The sequence below is a fragment of the Triticum dicoccoides genome, chromosome 2B, assembly GCF_002162155.2.
Source record: "Triticum dicoccoides isolate Atlit2015 ecotype Zavitan chromosome 2B, WEW_v2.0, whole genome shotgun sequence".
Taxonomy (NCBI): domain Eukaryota; kingdom Viridiplantae; phylum Streptophyta; class Magnoliopsida; order Poales; family Poaceae; genus Triticum; species Triticum dicoccoides.
The window spans coordinates 498,392,035-498,405,725 of record NC_041383.1 but is presented as its reverse complement, the minus strand read 5'-3'; the positions used below and the strand labels follow the sequence as shown (position 1 = coordinate 498,405,725).

Here is a 13,691-nt window from a genome sequence, read left to right as displayed (position 1 = left end):
AAGTAATATGTTTGGGTTTTGTAGTGATTGTAACAATAGCAACGAAAAAGTAAATAAGCGAAGCACAATATATGAAAAGCTCATAGGCAATGGATTAGTGATGGATAATTATGTCGGATGCGATTCCTTGTGTAATAGCTATAACATAGGGTGACACAGAACTAGCTCCAATTTATCAATGTAATGTAGTCATGTATTCCGAATATAGTCATACGTGCTTATGGAAAAGAACTTGCATGACATCTTTTGTCCTACCCTCCCATGGCAGCGGGGTCCTAGTGGAAACTAAGGGATATTGAGGCCTCCTTTTAATAGAGAACCGGACCAAAGCATTAACACATGGTGAATACATGTACTCCTCAAACTATGGTCATAATGACAAGCATTAAGCATAGCAAAGTCATAGCAACATCAATCTCAGAACATAGTGGATACTAGGGATCAAACCCTAACAAAACTAACTTGATTACATGATAAATCTCATCCAACCCATCACCGTCCAGCAAGCCTATGATGGAGTTACTCATGCACAGCGGTGAGCATCATGAAATTGGTGATGGAGGATGGTTGATGATGACGATGGCAACGAATCCCCCTCTCCGGAGCCCCGAACGGACTCCAGATCAGCCCTCCCGAGAGAGATTAGGGCTTGGCGGCGGCTCCGTATCGTAAAACGCGATGAAACTTTCTCTCTGATTTTTTCTTCGCGAGACGGAATATATGGAGTTGGAGTTGATGTCGGCGGAGCTGCTGGGGGCCCACAAGACAGGGGGGGGCGCGCCCAGAGGGGGTGGGCGCGCCCCCACCCTCGTGGACAGGGTGTGGCCCCCCTGGTCTCCATCTTTTGCCAGCAGTTTTTACATTTTCTGAAACTTGTCTCCGAGGATTTTCAGGTCATTCCGAGAACTTTTGTTTTCTACACATGAAACAACATCATGGTAATTCTGCTGAAAACAGCGTCAGTCCGGGTTAGTTTCATTCAAATCATGCAAGTTAGAGTCCAAAACAAGGGCAAAAGTGTTTGGAAAAGTAGATACGTTGGAGACGTATCAACTCCCCCAAGCTTAAACCTTTGCTTGTCCTCAAGCAATTCAGTTGATAAACTGAAAGTGATAAAGAAAAACTTTTACAAACCCTTATTGCTCTTGTTGTTGTAAACATGTAAAGCCAGCATTCAAGTTTCAACAAATATTATGAACTAACCATACTCACAATAACACCTCGGTCTCACAATTACTCATATCAATGGCATAATAAGCTAGCGAGCCATAATAATAAAACTCGGATGACAACACTTTCTCAAAACAATCATAACATGATATAATAAAATGGTATCTCGCTAGCCCTTTCTAAGACCGCAAAACATAAATGCAGAGCACCTTTAAAGACCAAGGACTCACTAAACATTGTAATTCATGGTAAAAGAGATCCAGTCAAGTCATACCCAATATAAACCAATGATAATGAATGTAAATGACAGTGTTCTCTCCAGCGGGTGCTTTTTAATAAGAAGGTGATGACTCAATATAAAAGTAAATGGATAGGCCCTTCACAGAGGGAAGCAGGGATTTGTAGAGGTGCCAGAGCTCGATTTTAAAATAGAGATTGAATAAAATATTGGGCAGCATACTTTCACTGTCAATGCAACAACTATGAGATGGCTGTATCTTCCATACTACATGCATTATAGGCAGTTCCCACGCAGAATGGTAAAAGTTTATACTCCCCCAACCACCAACAAGCATCAATCCATGGCTTGCTCGAAACAATGAGTGCTTCCAACTAACAACAATCCTGGTGGAGTTTTGTTTAATTATATTGATTTGCTTTGATCTTTTTGGAGTGTGGGACTAGGCATCCCGGTTACCGGCCCTTTCTCGTGAACGAGGAGCGGAGTCCACTCCTCTTGAGAAAAACCAACCTAGCACGGAATATATAGACAGCCCTAGTGGAAACATGAGCAGCTCGAGTATACAAAAAAGAATTTCATTTGAAGGTTTGGAGTTTGGCACATACAAATTTACTTGGAACGGCAGGTAAATACCGCATATAGGAAGATATAGTGGACTCATATGGAATAACTTTGGGGTTTAAGGAGTTTGGATGCACAAGCAGTATTCCCACTTAGTACAGGTGAAGGCTAGCAAAAGACTGGGAAGCGACCAACTGAGAGAGCGACAACAGTCATAAACATGCATTAAAACTAATTCACATCGAGTACAAGCATGAGTAGTATATAATCCACCATGAACATAAATATCATGAAGGCTATGTTGATTTTGTTTCAACTACATGCATGAACATGTTCCAAGTCGAGTCACTCAATTCATTCAAAGGAGGATACCATCCCATCATACCACATCATAATCATTCTAATAGCATGTTGGCACGCAAGGTAAACCATTATAACTCATACCTAATCAAGCATGGCACAAGCCACTATAATCTCTAAATGGCATTGCAAATATGTTTACTTCATAATAAGATGAATCAGGAACGATGAACTCATCATATTTACAAAAACAAGAGAGGTCGAGTTCATACCAGCTTCTCTCATCTCAATCAGTCCATCATATATCGTCATTATTGCCTTTCACTCGCACGACCGAATTATGTGTATAATAATAATAGTGTACGTGCATTGGACTAAGCTGGAATCTGCAAGCATTCAATTCAAGAGAGAAGACAAAGTAATATGGGCTCTAAGTTAAATAATCAATCATGCATATGAGAGCCACTAAACATTTTCATATGGTCTTCTACTCTCAACCCCCCAAAGAAAAGAAAAGAAAAGAAAACTATTTACATGGGAAAGCTCCCAACAAGTAAAAGAAGAACGAGAAATCATTTTGGGTTTTCATTTTAATTTCTACAACAAGCATGGAAATTAAACTAACTAATTTTTTTGGTTTTTCTTAAGGTTTATCAAACACACAAAAAGAAAACTAGAAAAAAGAAAATTAAACTAGCATGGATAATACAATGAAAGAGTATGAGCACCGACGACTAGGATAGTGTGTGAACATGAATGTAAAGTCGGTGAGAAATACATACTCCCCCAAGCTTAGGCTTTTGGCCTAAGTTGGTCTAATGCCACGGACCGCGGCTACTCTCTCCAGTGTACTGAGAGGTGAAATCAGGATACCATTGGCTGGCCGTCTCCTCCGGATCTCACTGATAAGATGATGCATGATAAGGGTCCGGTGAAGTTTCCAGCTCGGGCTCAGGCTCTGGAGTGGATGCTTGGCCTCGATGAGCGTACACTGCTTCCAGTGTGACAAGAAAATTATCTGCAGTCAAATCAAACAACAAAGGTGCAGGTAGAATAATAGTCTCATTGTGTTTCTTATTAAATCTCAAGTTATACAGGAGCGTCTTATCATCATTTTGAACAATAAACTCGTGTGCTACCATGCTCCTGTAATCTAAAATGTAAGAAGGCAAAATCGTGTCCTCTTTCTCATAGTGCCTAATAGGTATCCCAAAATGTCTAGCAGGACGTGCAACATAGATACTTCCAAAGATGGGGCCTTTTGTACGATTCAGATTTAAACGTTTAGCAATAATGGCGCCCATACTAAAACTATTATCACCAAACAAGGCATGGAATAGAATAATAGTATCTGGGACACTGAAGTTTCCACTATTTCCACGACTAATCAAACATCTACTAGCAAATATGGCCAAGTAGCGTAAAGCATGAAAGTGTATGCTAGAGATTCTCGCATCGGAACCCTTCTTTGGATCCCCTATAGTGATGGTGTTAACAAAGCCATCCACATCCCTAGGATGTGGTTCCTCTAATTTCCCCTCAAAGGGTATCCTACATACCGCACAAAAATCACGTAAAGACATTTCCCTGAATTCATCATATAAATGAAATGATACTAAAGGCGATGACTTCTTAGGATAATAATAAAAGTTTTGCACGAAAGTATTGGTAAGTAAGAGGTACTGATCGATCCGGTCGTGGAGGAAGTCGGTGAGGCCTGCGTTATCGATCAAAGAATAAAAGTCTTCATGAATTCCAGCTTCGATCAAGAAATTATTGCATGGCCATTCACATGGCCGTATTTCCGCTATGCGAGGAAGATTATATTTGGCCTTTTCCTTCTCTTTAGCTTGTTTTTCCTTGGAGCCTTGGCTAGAAGATCCCCTCAAAAATCTCTTTAACATTTTCTGAAAATTTCTGAAATTTTAGTAACTTCAAAATAAAAGTAAATAAAACTAAACAAGATTGATATCAACTACTCCTACAAGTTCCTAGAGCCTATATCATGCATTAGGATTACTTGGAACCTCCTAAATTTAACATGCAAGCTCAAGAACAGGGTCACCAAGGCAGCAAGGATTTGCAATGAATAAAGCACTATAACAAAAACTAATTGGATCAATGGAGGAGTCACATACCAAGCAACAATCTCCCAAAGCAGTTTTGTGAATGGAGCTTTGAGCAAGGAGATCGAAAATCGCAGCAAAATGAGCTAGAACCCATGCTTGAGCTGGATGGGGATTTTTTTGGGAAGAAGATGGAGTGTGTGGGTGTTGGCATAAGTGGAGGGGGCCACCAAGGGCCCACGAGACAGGGGGCGCGCCCAGAGGGGGTGGGCGCGCCCTCCACTCTCGTGGCCTGGTGCTTGCCCCTCCTGTAGTGATTTCAGTGCCTAAAATCCTCAAATATTTGATAAAAAATCATACTAAATTTGCAGGGCATTTGGAGCACTTTTATTTTCAGGATATTTTTCATTGCACGAATAATTCAGAAAACAGACAGATGTTTGCTTTATTTATTTTAAATAACAGAATGTAAAAAAAGGGTACAGAAGGTTGTGCCTTCTAGTTTCATCCATCTCATGATCATCAAAATGAATCCACTAACAAGGTTGATCGAGTCTGGTTAACAAACCCATTCCGAATAACACGGAACCGGAGAAATTTCAAAGTGAAACTAAGTTACCTCAACGGGGATATGAACATCCCCAACAATAAGAATATCATACTTTTTCTTGATAGTAGGGGGAGGAAATTCAAAACCTCCAATAATGATTGATGGAATTTTTTTAACAGAATTTATACTATGAACTTGAGGTTGTTTCCTCGGAAAATGTACTGTATGCTCATTTCCATTAACATGAAAGGTGACACTGCCTTTGTTGCAATCAATAACAGCACCTGCAGTATTTAAAAAGGGCCTACCAAGGATAATCGACATACGGTCGTCCTCAGGAATATCAAGAATGACGAAGTCTGTTAAGATAGTAACATTCGCAACAACAACAGGCACATCCTCACAAATGCCGACAGGTATAGCAGTTGATTTATCAGCCATTTGCAAGGATATCTCGGTGGGTGTCAACTTACTTAATTCAAGTCTACGGTACAAGGAAAGAGGCATAACACTAACACCGGCTCCTAAATCACATAAAGCAGTTTTAACATAATTTCTTTTAATAGAGCAAGTTATAGTGGGTACTCCGGGATCACCAAGTTTCTTAGGTATTCCACCCTTAAAGGTATAGTTGGCAAGCATGGTGGAAATCTCAGCTTCAGGTATTTTCCTCTTATTAGTGATGATATCTTTCATATATTTAGAATAAGGGTTTGTTTTAAGCATATCAGTTAAGCGCATGTGTAAGAAAATAAGTCTAATCATTTCAGCAAAACGTTCAAAGTCCTCATCATCCTTTGTCTTGGGTGGTTTAGGAGGAAAGGGCATGGGTTTCTGAACCCATGGTTCTCTTTCTCTACCCTGCTTCCTAGCAACAAAATCTCTCTTATCATAACGTTGGTTTCTTGATTGTGGGTTATCAAGACCAACTGCAAGTTCAATTTCTATATCATTATTACTACTAGGTTGAGCATCTACATGAACATCATTATTAACATTATCATCAGGTTCATGTTCATCTCCGGATTGTGTTTCAGCATTAGAGATAGAAGTATTATTAGGATTCTCAGGTGTTTCTACATTAGGTTCACTAGAAGTTTGCAAAGTCCTATCATTCTTCTTTTTCTTCTTCTTAGAAGAACTAGGAACATCTAGATTATTATTCTGAGAATCTTGTTCAATTCTCTTAGGGTGGCCTTCAGGATACAAAGGTTCCTGAGTCATTTTACCAGTTCTAGTAGCCACTCTAACAGCAAAGTCATGTTTATTATTTAATTCAACTAGCAATTTATTTTGAGCTTTAAGTACTTGTTCAGCTTGAGTAGCAACCATAGAAGCATGTTTACTAGTGAGTATAAGTTCATCTTTAACTCTAGCTATATAATCATTCAAGCGTCCTATCATATAAGCATTATTCTTTAATTGTTTACTAACATAATCATTGAAATTTGCTTTTTGTCCATGAAATCATAAAATTCATCTAAGCATGGACTATGAAATTTAGTAGACGTAATTTCATCTTTATCATATCTATAGAGAGAATTTACCTTTACTACCTGTGTCGGGTTATCAAGACAATGTGGTTCTTCAACAGGCGGTACATTAAGACCATGTATTTCTTCAATAGGAGGTAAATTCTTAATGTCTTCAGCTTTTATACCTTTTTCTTTCATTGATTTCTTTGCCTCTTGCATGTCTTCAGGACTGAGAAATAGAACACCTCTCTTCTTCGGAGTAGGTTTACGAATAGGCTCAGGAGTTGGCTTAATTGGTTCAGGAATTGCCTTAGGAATTGGCTCAGGAAGAGTCCAATTATTTTCATTAGTCAACATATTGTTCAATAATATTCAGCTTCGTCGATTGTTCTTTCCCTGAAAACACAACCAGCACAACTATCCAAGTGGTCCCTGGAAGCATCAGTTAGTCCATTATAGAAGATATCAAGTATTTCATTTTTCTTAAGAGGATGATCAGGCAAACATTAAGTAATCGGAGAAGCCTCCCCCAAGCTTGTGGGAGACTCTCTTCTTTGATTTGCACAAAGTTATATATTTCCCGCAGGGCAGCTTGTTTCTTATGAGCAGGGAAATATTTAGCAGAGAAGTAATAAATCATATCCTGGGGACTACGCACACAACCAGGATCAAGAGAATTAAACCAAGTCTTAGCATCACCTTTTAATTAAAATGGAAGTATTTTAAGTATATAATAATAGCGAGACGTCTCATCATTAGTAAATAGGGTGGCTATATCATTTAACTTGGTAAGATGTGCCACAACAGTTTCAGATTCAGTGCCATAAAAAGGATCGGATTCAACTAAAGTAATAATCTCAGGATCAACAGAGAATTCATATTCCTTATCAGTAACAAAGATAGGTGAAGTGCAAAAGCAGGGTCAGGTTTCATTCTAGCATTAAGGGATTTCTGCTTCCATTTATCTAATAATTTCTTAAGATCATATCTATCTTTGCAAGCAAAAATAGCTTCAGCAGCTTCTTCATTCATAACATAACCCTCAGGAACAACATGCAATTCATAATTAGGAGGAGAACTTCATCATCACTTTCATCCATAATTTCATTTTCAATAATTTTGTTCTCCCTAGCCCTAGTAAGTTGTTCATCAAGAAATTCACCTAATGGCACAATAGTATCAAGCGTAGAAGTAGTTTCATCATAAGTATCATGCATAACAGAAGTGGCATCATCAATAACATGCGACATATCAGAATTCCTAGCTGTAGCAGGTTTAGGTGTAGCAAGCCTATTCATAACAGAAGGAGAATCTAGTGCAGAGCTAGATGGCAGTTCCTTACCTCCCCTCGTACTTGAGGGATAAATTTTAGTTCTTTGATCTTTCAATTTCTTCATAGTGATCAGCAGATATAAATCCCAAGTGACTTAGAGAATAGAGCTATGCTCCCCGGCAACGGCGCCAGAAATTAGTCTTGATTACCCACAAGTGTAGGGGATCGCAACAGCTTTCGAGGGTAGAGTATTCAACCGAAATTTATTGATTCGACGGGGAGCCAAAGAATATTCTTGAGTATTAGCAGTTGAGTTGTAAATTCAACCACACCTGGATAACTTAGTATCTGCAGCAAAGTATTAGTAGCAAAGTAATATGATAGTAATGATAACAGTGGTAAAGATAGCAAAAGTAATATGTTTGGGTTTTGTAGTGATTGTAACAATAGCAACAGAAAAGTAAATAAGCGAAGCACAATATATGAAAAGCTCGTAGGCAATGGATCAGTGATGGATAATTATGTCGGATGCGATTCCTCATGTAATAGCTATAACATAGGGTGACACAGAACTAGCTCCAATTCATCAATGTAACGTAGGCATGTATTCCGAATATAGTCATACGTGCTTATGGAAAAGAACTTGCATGACATCTTTTGTCCTAGCCTCCCATGGCAGCGGGGTCCTAGTGGAAACTAAGGGATATTAAGGCCTCCTTTCAATAGAGAACCGGACCAAAGCATTAACACATGGTGAATACATGAACTCCTCAAACTACGGTCATCACCGAGAAGTATCCCGATTATTGTCACTTCGGGGTTATCGGATCATAACACATAATAGGTGACTATAGACTTGCAAGATAGGATCAAGAACACACATATATTCATGAAAACATAATAGGTTCAGATCTAAAATCATGGCACTCGGGCCCTAGTGACAAGCATTAAGCATAGCAAAGTCATAGCAACATCAATCTCAGAACATAGTGGATACTAGGGATCAAACCCTAACAAAATTAACTTGATTACATGATAAATCTCATCCAACCCATCACCGTCCAGCAAGCCTATGATGGAATTACTCACGCACGGCGGTGAGCATCATGAAATTGGTGATGGAGGATGGTTGATGATGACGATGGCAAGGAACCCCCCTCTCCGGAGCCCCGAACGGACTCCAGATCAGCCCTCCTGAGAGAGATTAGGGCTTGGCGGTAGCTCCGTATCGTAAAACGTGATGAAACTTTCTCTCTGATTTTTTTCTTCGCGAGACGGAATATATAGAGTTGGAGTTGAGGTCGGCGGAGTTGTAGGGGGCCCACGAGACAGGGGGCGCGCCCAGAGGGGATGGGCGCGCCCCCACCCTCATGGACAGGGTGTGGGCCCCCTGGTCTTCATCTTTTGCCAGTATTTTTTTATTTTCTGAAACTTGTCTCCGAGGATTTTCAGGTCATTCCGAGAACTTTTGTTTTCTACACATGAAACAACATCATGGTAATTCTGCTGAAAACAGCGTCAGTCCGGGTTAGTTTCATTCAAATCATGCAAGTTAGAGTCCAAAACAAGGGCAAAAGTGTTTGGAAAAGTAGATACGTTGGAGATGTATCAGAGGGAAAAGGGAGGGAGATACCTCGGGGACGACGGTGACAGCGGTGGACAAGGGAAAAGGCGGCGGCGGGCAACATCGCCATGAGATGGAGATGCAGTGGAGTGAAGAAGTGAGAGTGAGGAGGAAAGGAACGACCGGGAGAGGATAAGTGAAGCTTAGTAGTAGCGCGGGGTCTAGGCCCGCGCTATTGTTAATGCAGCTACCTGTAGTGCCTGTCTGGTGGCCGACACTGCTGATATGCGGGGCCCACTAGCTGGCCCATGTATAAATAGGAGCAGCGTAGGATACAAGGCCCGCGCTGCTAATATGTCCTGCGCGGGAGTACCATTGGGCCCTCTTAGTAGTAGTGTGGGGTTGGCAAGCCCGCGCTGCTACTACTGGTTACCTGTAGCGCTACGTTTAGCCCCGCGCTACTACTAAGTAACAGTACCACAGGTGGCTTACCCATCGCTGTTGTTAAGCGTCTACCTGTAGGTTATTCCTGGTAGTGCAAGCTTCGTGCCTGGCCTGGATCTCCTCCAGTATTTGGAGCCACCGCTCCAGAATGAGCATGACGTAAGTTGTAATCCGGCGCCTTGGCAGGGCTAGCAGCGGACATATTGGAAGTGGCAACGATGGAGGCGATGGAGAGGGAAGAAATGGGGGCGGGCTAGGGCTAGGTTACCATCGTCCGACTAAAATAGCCGGACTTGGTTCCTCTCAGGTGGCATGCCGGAGCAGCGCCACGAGGCACAATGGATGTGTCCTCGGCAAGGAATGAAGGAGGTGCCCGCCGGGCCGCTGATTTATGCGTTTGGTCGCGTGGGTCCTTGCGATCAGTCCCATGTGCCGGGCGCGTTCCGATGTCCCCATATCCTTCCTACATAAGGGCTGGGAGCGCCGGTCAGTTTGGCCATTTGGACCCAATTTGATTGGTTTGGTTGGGTTTCACTTTTGAGTCCGGACAGTTCGCCCAGGCGTTTGGAGCGGATTTGGGGGCTCGTTGTAGATTATTTGAGGGCTCCGATTGTAGATGCTTCAAGTCCGTTTGGATGTACTGCAAACAGTAGCCAAAGACTATAGTATTGGTAGCGAGTTAATGCGTCAAGTCACTGCTGCAGCTCCCCATGGAATCATGTTGCTGTGATCTACCTTGTCTCAATAACAGCGCTAGTCAGATATACCAGGCTAGAGGACCAGTACTGACCGGGTTCCACGATATAACTGCCGTACCTATAATCATAGAGGACCCGGCCAAAATCAATATGCATTGCCCTGGCATACACTCTACATTGTACTACGTGGCGTATTAGCAACAGTAGCTGGCTAATTAACGACAGGATATGCATCAAAATTACTAGTACTACAGTGGTTACTATAGTGTCAAAGACGCCTTATATTATGAGACGGGGGAGTATTTCTTAGGCGAATTGTTAGTGTCATCGATCATCACCGTCCATTCGTCGATCCGACTGTCATGGGCGTACGTGCATCAGGTTCAAGTGTAGTAGGCTGTAGCACCGCAGCCTAGATGATTGAGCAGTACTGTGGCAGCAGCAACAGCGGTAGTAATAGCATGCGCAGCTGCTGGGAGTTAGAGCAGTGATGGCGCCAGCTCAGTGGCAGATTGACCCGAGTTATTGTAAGGCGGCCAACGTGCAGCGAGGCAAGAGGTAGAGAGAGGAACGAACATGAGCTAGTTGACCGCGAGGATTTATACTACGCATCCATGATCGATCGATCCGATTCCTCCCCCCACCTCGTGCAGATGCATTCGTTCATCATCTCGATGAGCGCCATCTGATTGACTCTGACCTCCAATCACACCCGCTCCCGCGCGCCACCACCCTCGTCGCCATCTACTCCTCCGTCGACCCACTCATCGCGTCAAGCACAGGCGCCTGCGCGCGCTGCTTCTTGGCGCGTCCGGCATGGGTAGCTGCGTGAGCAAGAAGGCCGCCCGCGGCAGTGCCGAGGCCAAGGTGGCGCCGCCGCTCCCGCCGGAGAAGGATAATGCCTTGGCTCCGCCACCACCGCCACCCGTGGTGGTGGAGGAGGAGGTCAAGGAGGTGTTGTCGGAGACGGCAGTGCGGCGGACAAGCCCGCCGGAGCCGGAGCCGCAGCCTGAGTCTCAGCCTGAGCCTGAGCACGAGAAGGAGAAGATGGTGCAGGAACACGAGGAAGGCGATGCTTCCGATAGCGTGTCGGTGGGTTCCTCCGTGGTGGACAAGGCGATGGTGAAGGCCGGAAGAGAGCAGGAAGTGGAGAAGAGGACGGTGGACGTGCCGGAGAAGGGGAGGGCCAGGAGGATGGAACCGGAGCAGAAGAAGAAATGCAAGGACGCCGGCAACGGCAGGGCGCGGTCGCCGTCCCCTGCGGCGAAGCAGAGGAGGCCGGGGACCATTGTCAGCGAGCAGCCGGTGCCGCCGCGGCCGCGGCGAGAGTCGCCTGCGGTGGTGTCCGGCATCGGGTGCCGCAGCGGCAGATTCTCCCCTTCCGCAGCGAGGAGGGCCGCCGAGAGCGCCGTGAGACGGAGCTACTCCGCAAGGGAAGCCGACATGGCGCTGCCGTCGTCTGCCAAACGCTCCCTCAACACAAACATCAACGGTAACGGAGGGGGTGGCGTCAGGCGGGACCCTGGCGAGCATTCCGGCAGGAGGTCAGATTCCCCGTCTAGGCGCCCGCCGGCCTCTCCGGCAGCAAACGGCACTATTAGCCGGCAATCGAGCGCCACCCGGAAGGCTCCGAAGGAGAACACCAGTTCCGAGAAAACCAAGCAGCAATGCGGCCGTGGACGGGCCCCGATGGAGGTTGGAGATGAACTCGACGAGGCACCATTGGCAGGAAAAGAGCGCAGGGAGGCGGCGGACGCCGCGATGGGCCAGAACCCCTCGGTGGCTATGGAGTGCTTCATCTTCCTTTAGTACTCTTTCCATGGATTACTTGTTCATTTCTTTTCTCTCGCCACTATGCCACTCTCACTAGTTGCCGTGTGATTTCTTGGCCATTATTAATTATCGGGAATTATCAGTTACTCCTACTTATTAGTATGTTAGATTTTGAGCCTTGGTCAAGTAAAATCCTCGAACTAGTGAATGGAGTTCCATGTCAGGAGCTTGGAGGTTATATACCACGTCGTCTGGACAAGCGACACGGGAGACGATCTGGATCCAGTTTCTCTACGACCCCCCTCTCCGATCTTCCTTCCTCAACGGTGCCGTCAAGTAAAGCCCGGGTGGCCGCGGTTGTACGTACTGCTAAGGCTTTGTTCGGTTGTAGTGGAAATAAACCTCTAGTGAATTTAACCCTCTAGAGGATTAAGTGACCCCCGCTTGACACCAAAACCACTCGGGGGCCAAATCCCTGCCACTATGCAATCCAAGCGTCAGGTTGAATCTGTTCAGAGGTCGTCAGGCTGAATCTGATGAAGGTGTCGGGCTGGATGGTTCCGGAGGAACTTGGAGCCGTATTCGATACCCTGCAGATCTTGTTCCTAGATTCAGCAGTTCGGCCTTGTTTAGTTACAGGATCACGAGGCTAAGAATTCAATCTTCACACTTCAAGATTCAGGATCCAAACCAAGAACTCATTATCCAAGAACCAGACATTAGAGGAGGAGCACGGGCTTACCGGTCCACCATTGGGGAAGAAGCACGCCTGCTATAAGGTCGTTGTGGACTTGTGGTCGCCAGAAAGATCGCGGCGCCGCTGCTCCGGTCGCCGGCAAGCTCACGCCATCGCTGCTCCGATCGCCGGCGAGCTCGTGCTGCCGCTGCGGTTGGATGAGGTGCCACCGGTTGGCCAGGGGAGAGGAAGAGGAACGGGAGGGGGAAGCACCGCCGCGATCTCCTCCAGTAGCGCTGTCGCTGTCCCTCTGACTCCGGCGCTGGAGCCACCACACAATCGAAAGAGGAAGAGAGGGGTTGGGGCGAGAGAGAGAGAGAGAGAGAGAGAGAGAGAGGACTCGAGCGGGGGTTTCTTCCACGGGGTGGGAGGAGAGGGTTACTTCTCGGCGGTTTCCGCGTGGTTTAGGAGAGGTTTGAGCGGGATTTTATACAGGCCGGTGCTAACCGAAGGAACGCGGAGGGCACAACGGGATTGAACCCCGGTCGGGCGAAACCCACGCGGATCGGGGGGATTGGCGCTCAATCCCGGCATGGTCGGGCCTAACCGAACATAGCCTAAGGAGGAGGAGGAGCAGCAGCAAAAACAACAACAAGCAGCAGTGCTACTTCCGTCCGGGTTTAGACTAGCCATGGTGGTAGTAACTTAGCAGTAACATAGATTCCAACTCAGCAGATTTGCATACATGGCAATGATTTAATGAGGAGAGAGAGTATAGCAGTAACATAGCTGGTTACCGTAACTTCGCGCTTGGTCCCACAATTCTTAATGCAAATCGATCCATTGCGGCGTCCCCATCGCGAAGGAAAATTCCCCACCGCTCCATCCTCTTCCTCCCTG

The 13,691-nt window shown here is 45.1% G+C and overlaps 1 protein-coding gene across 1 annotated transcript; it reads left to right on the top strand.

Annotated features, from left to right (window-relative positions):
* The first annotated feature begins 10,843 nt into the window (after positions 1 to 10,843).
* On the top strand, positions 10,844 to 12,261 carry LOC119364461 (serine/arginine repetitive matrix protein 1-like). The gene has a single exon (XM_037629938.1). The coding sequence runs from the start codon at positions 11,159 to 11,161 to the stop codon at positions 12,149 to 12,151; it is 993 nt and encodes a 330-aa protein (XP_037485835.1). The 5' UTR covers positions 10,844 to 11,158; the 3' UTR covers positions 12,152 to 12,261.
* Positions 12,262 to 13,691: the final 1,430 nt, after the last annotated feature.

Bases quoted from the DNA above. Each gene is read 5' to 3' on its own strand.
- LOC119364461 (XM_037629938.1), top strand. From the start codon at position 11,159: ATGGGTAGCTGCGTGAGCAAGAAGGCCGCCCGCGGCAGTGCCGAGGCC.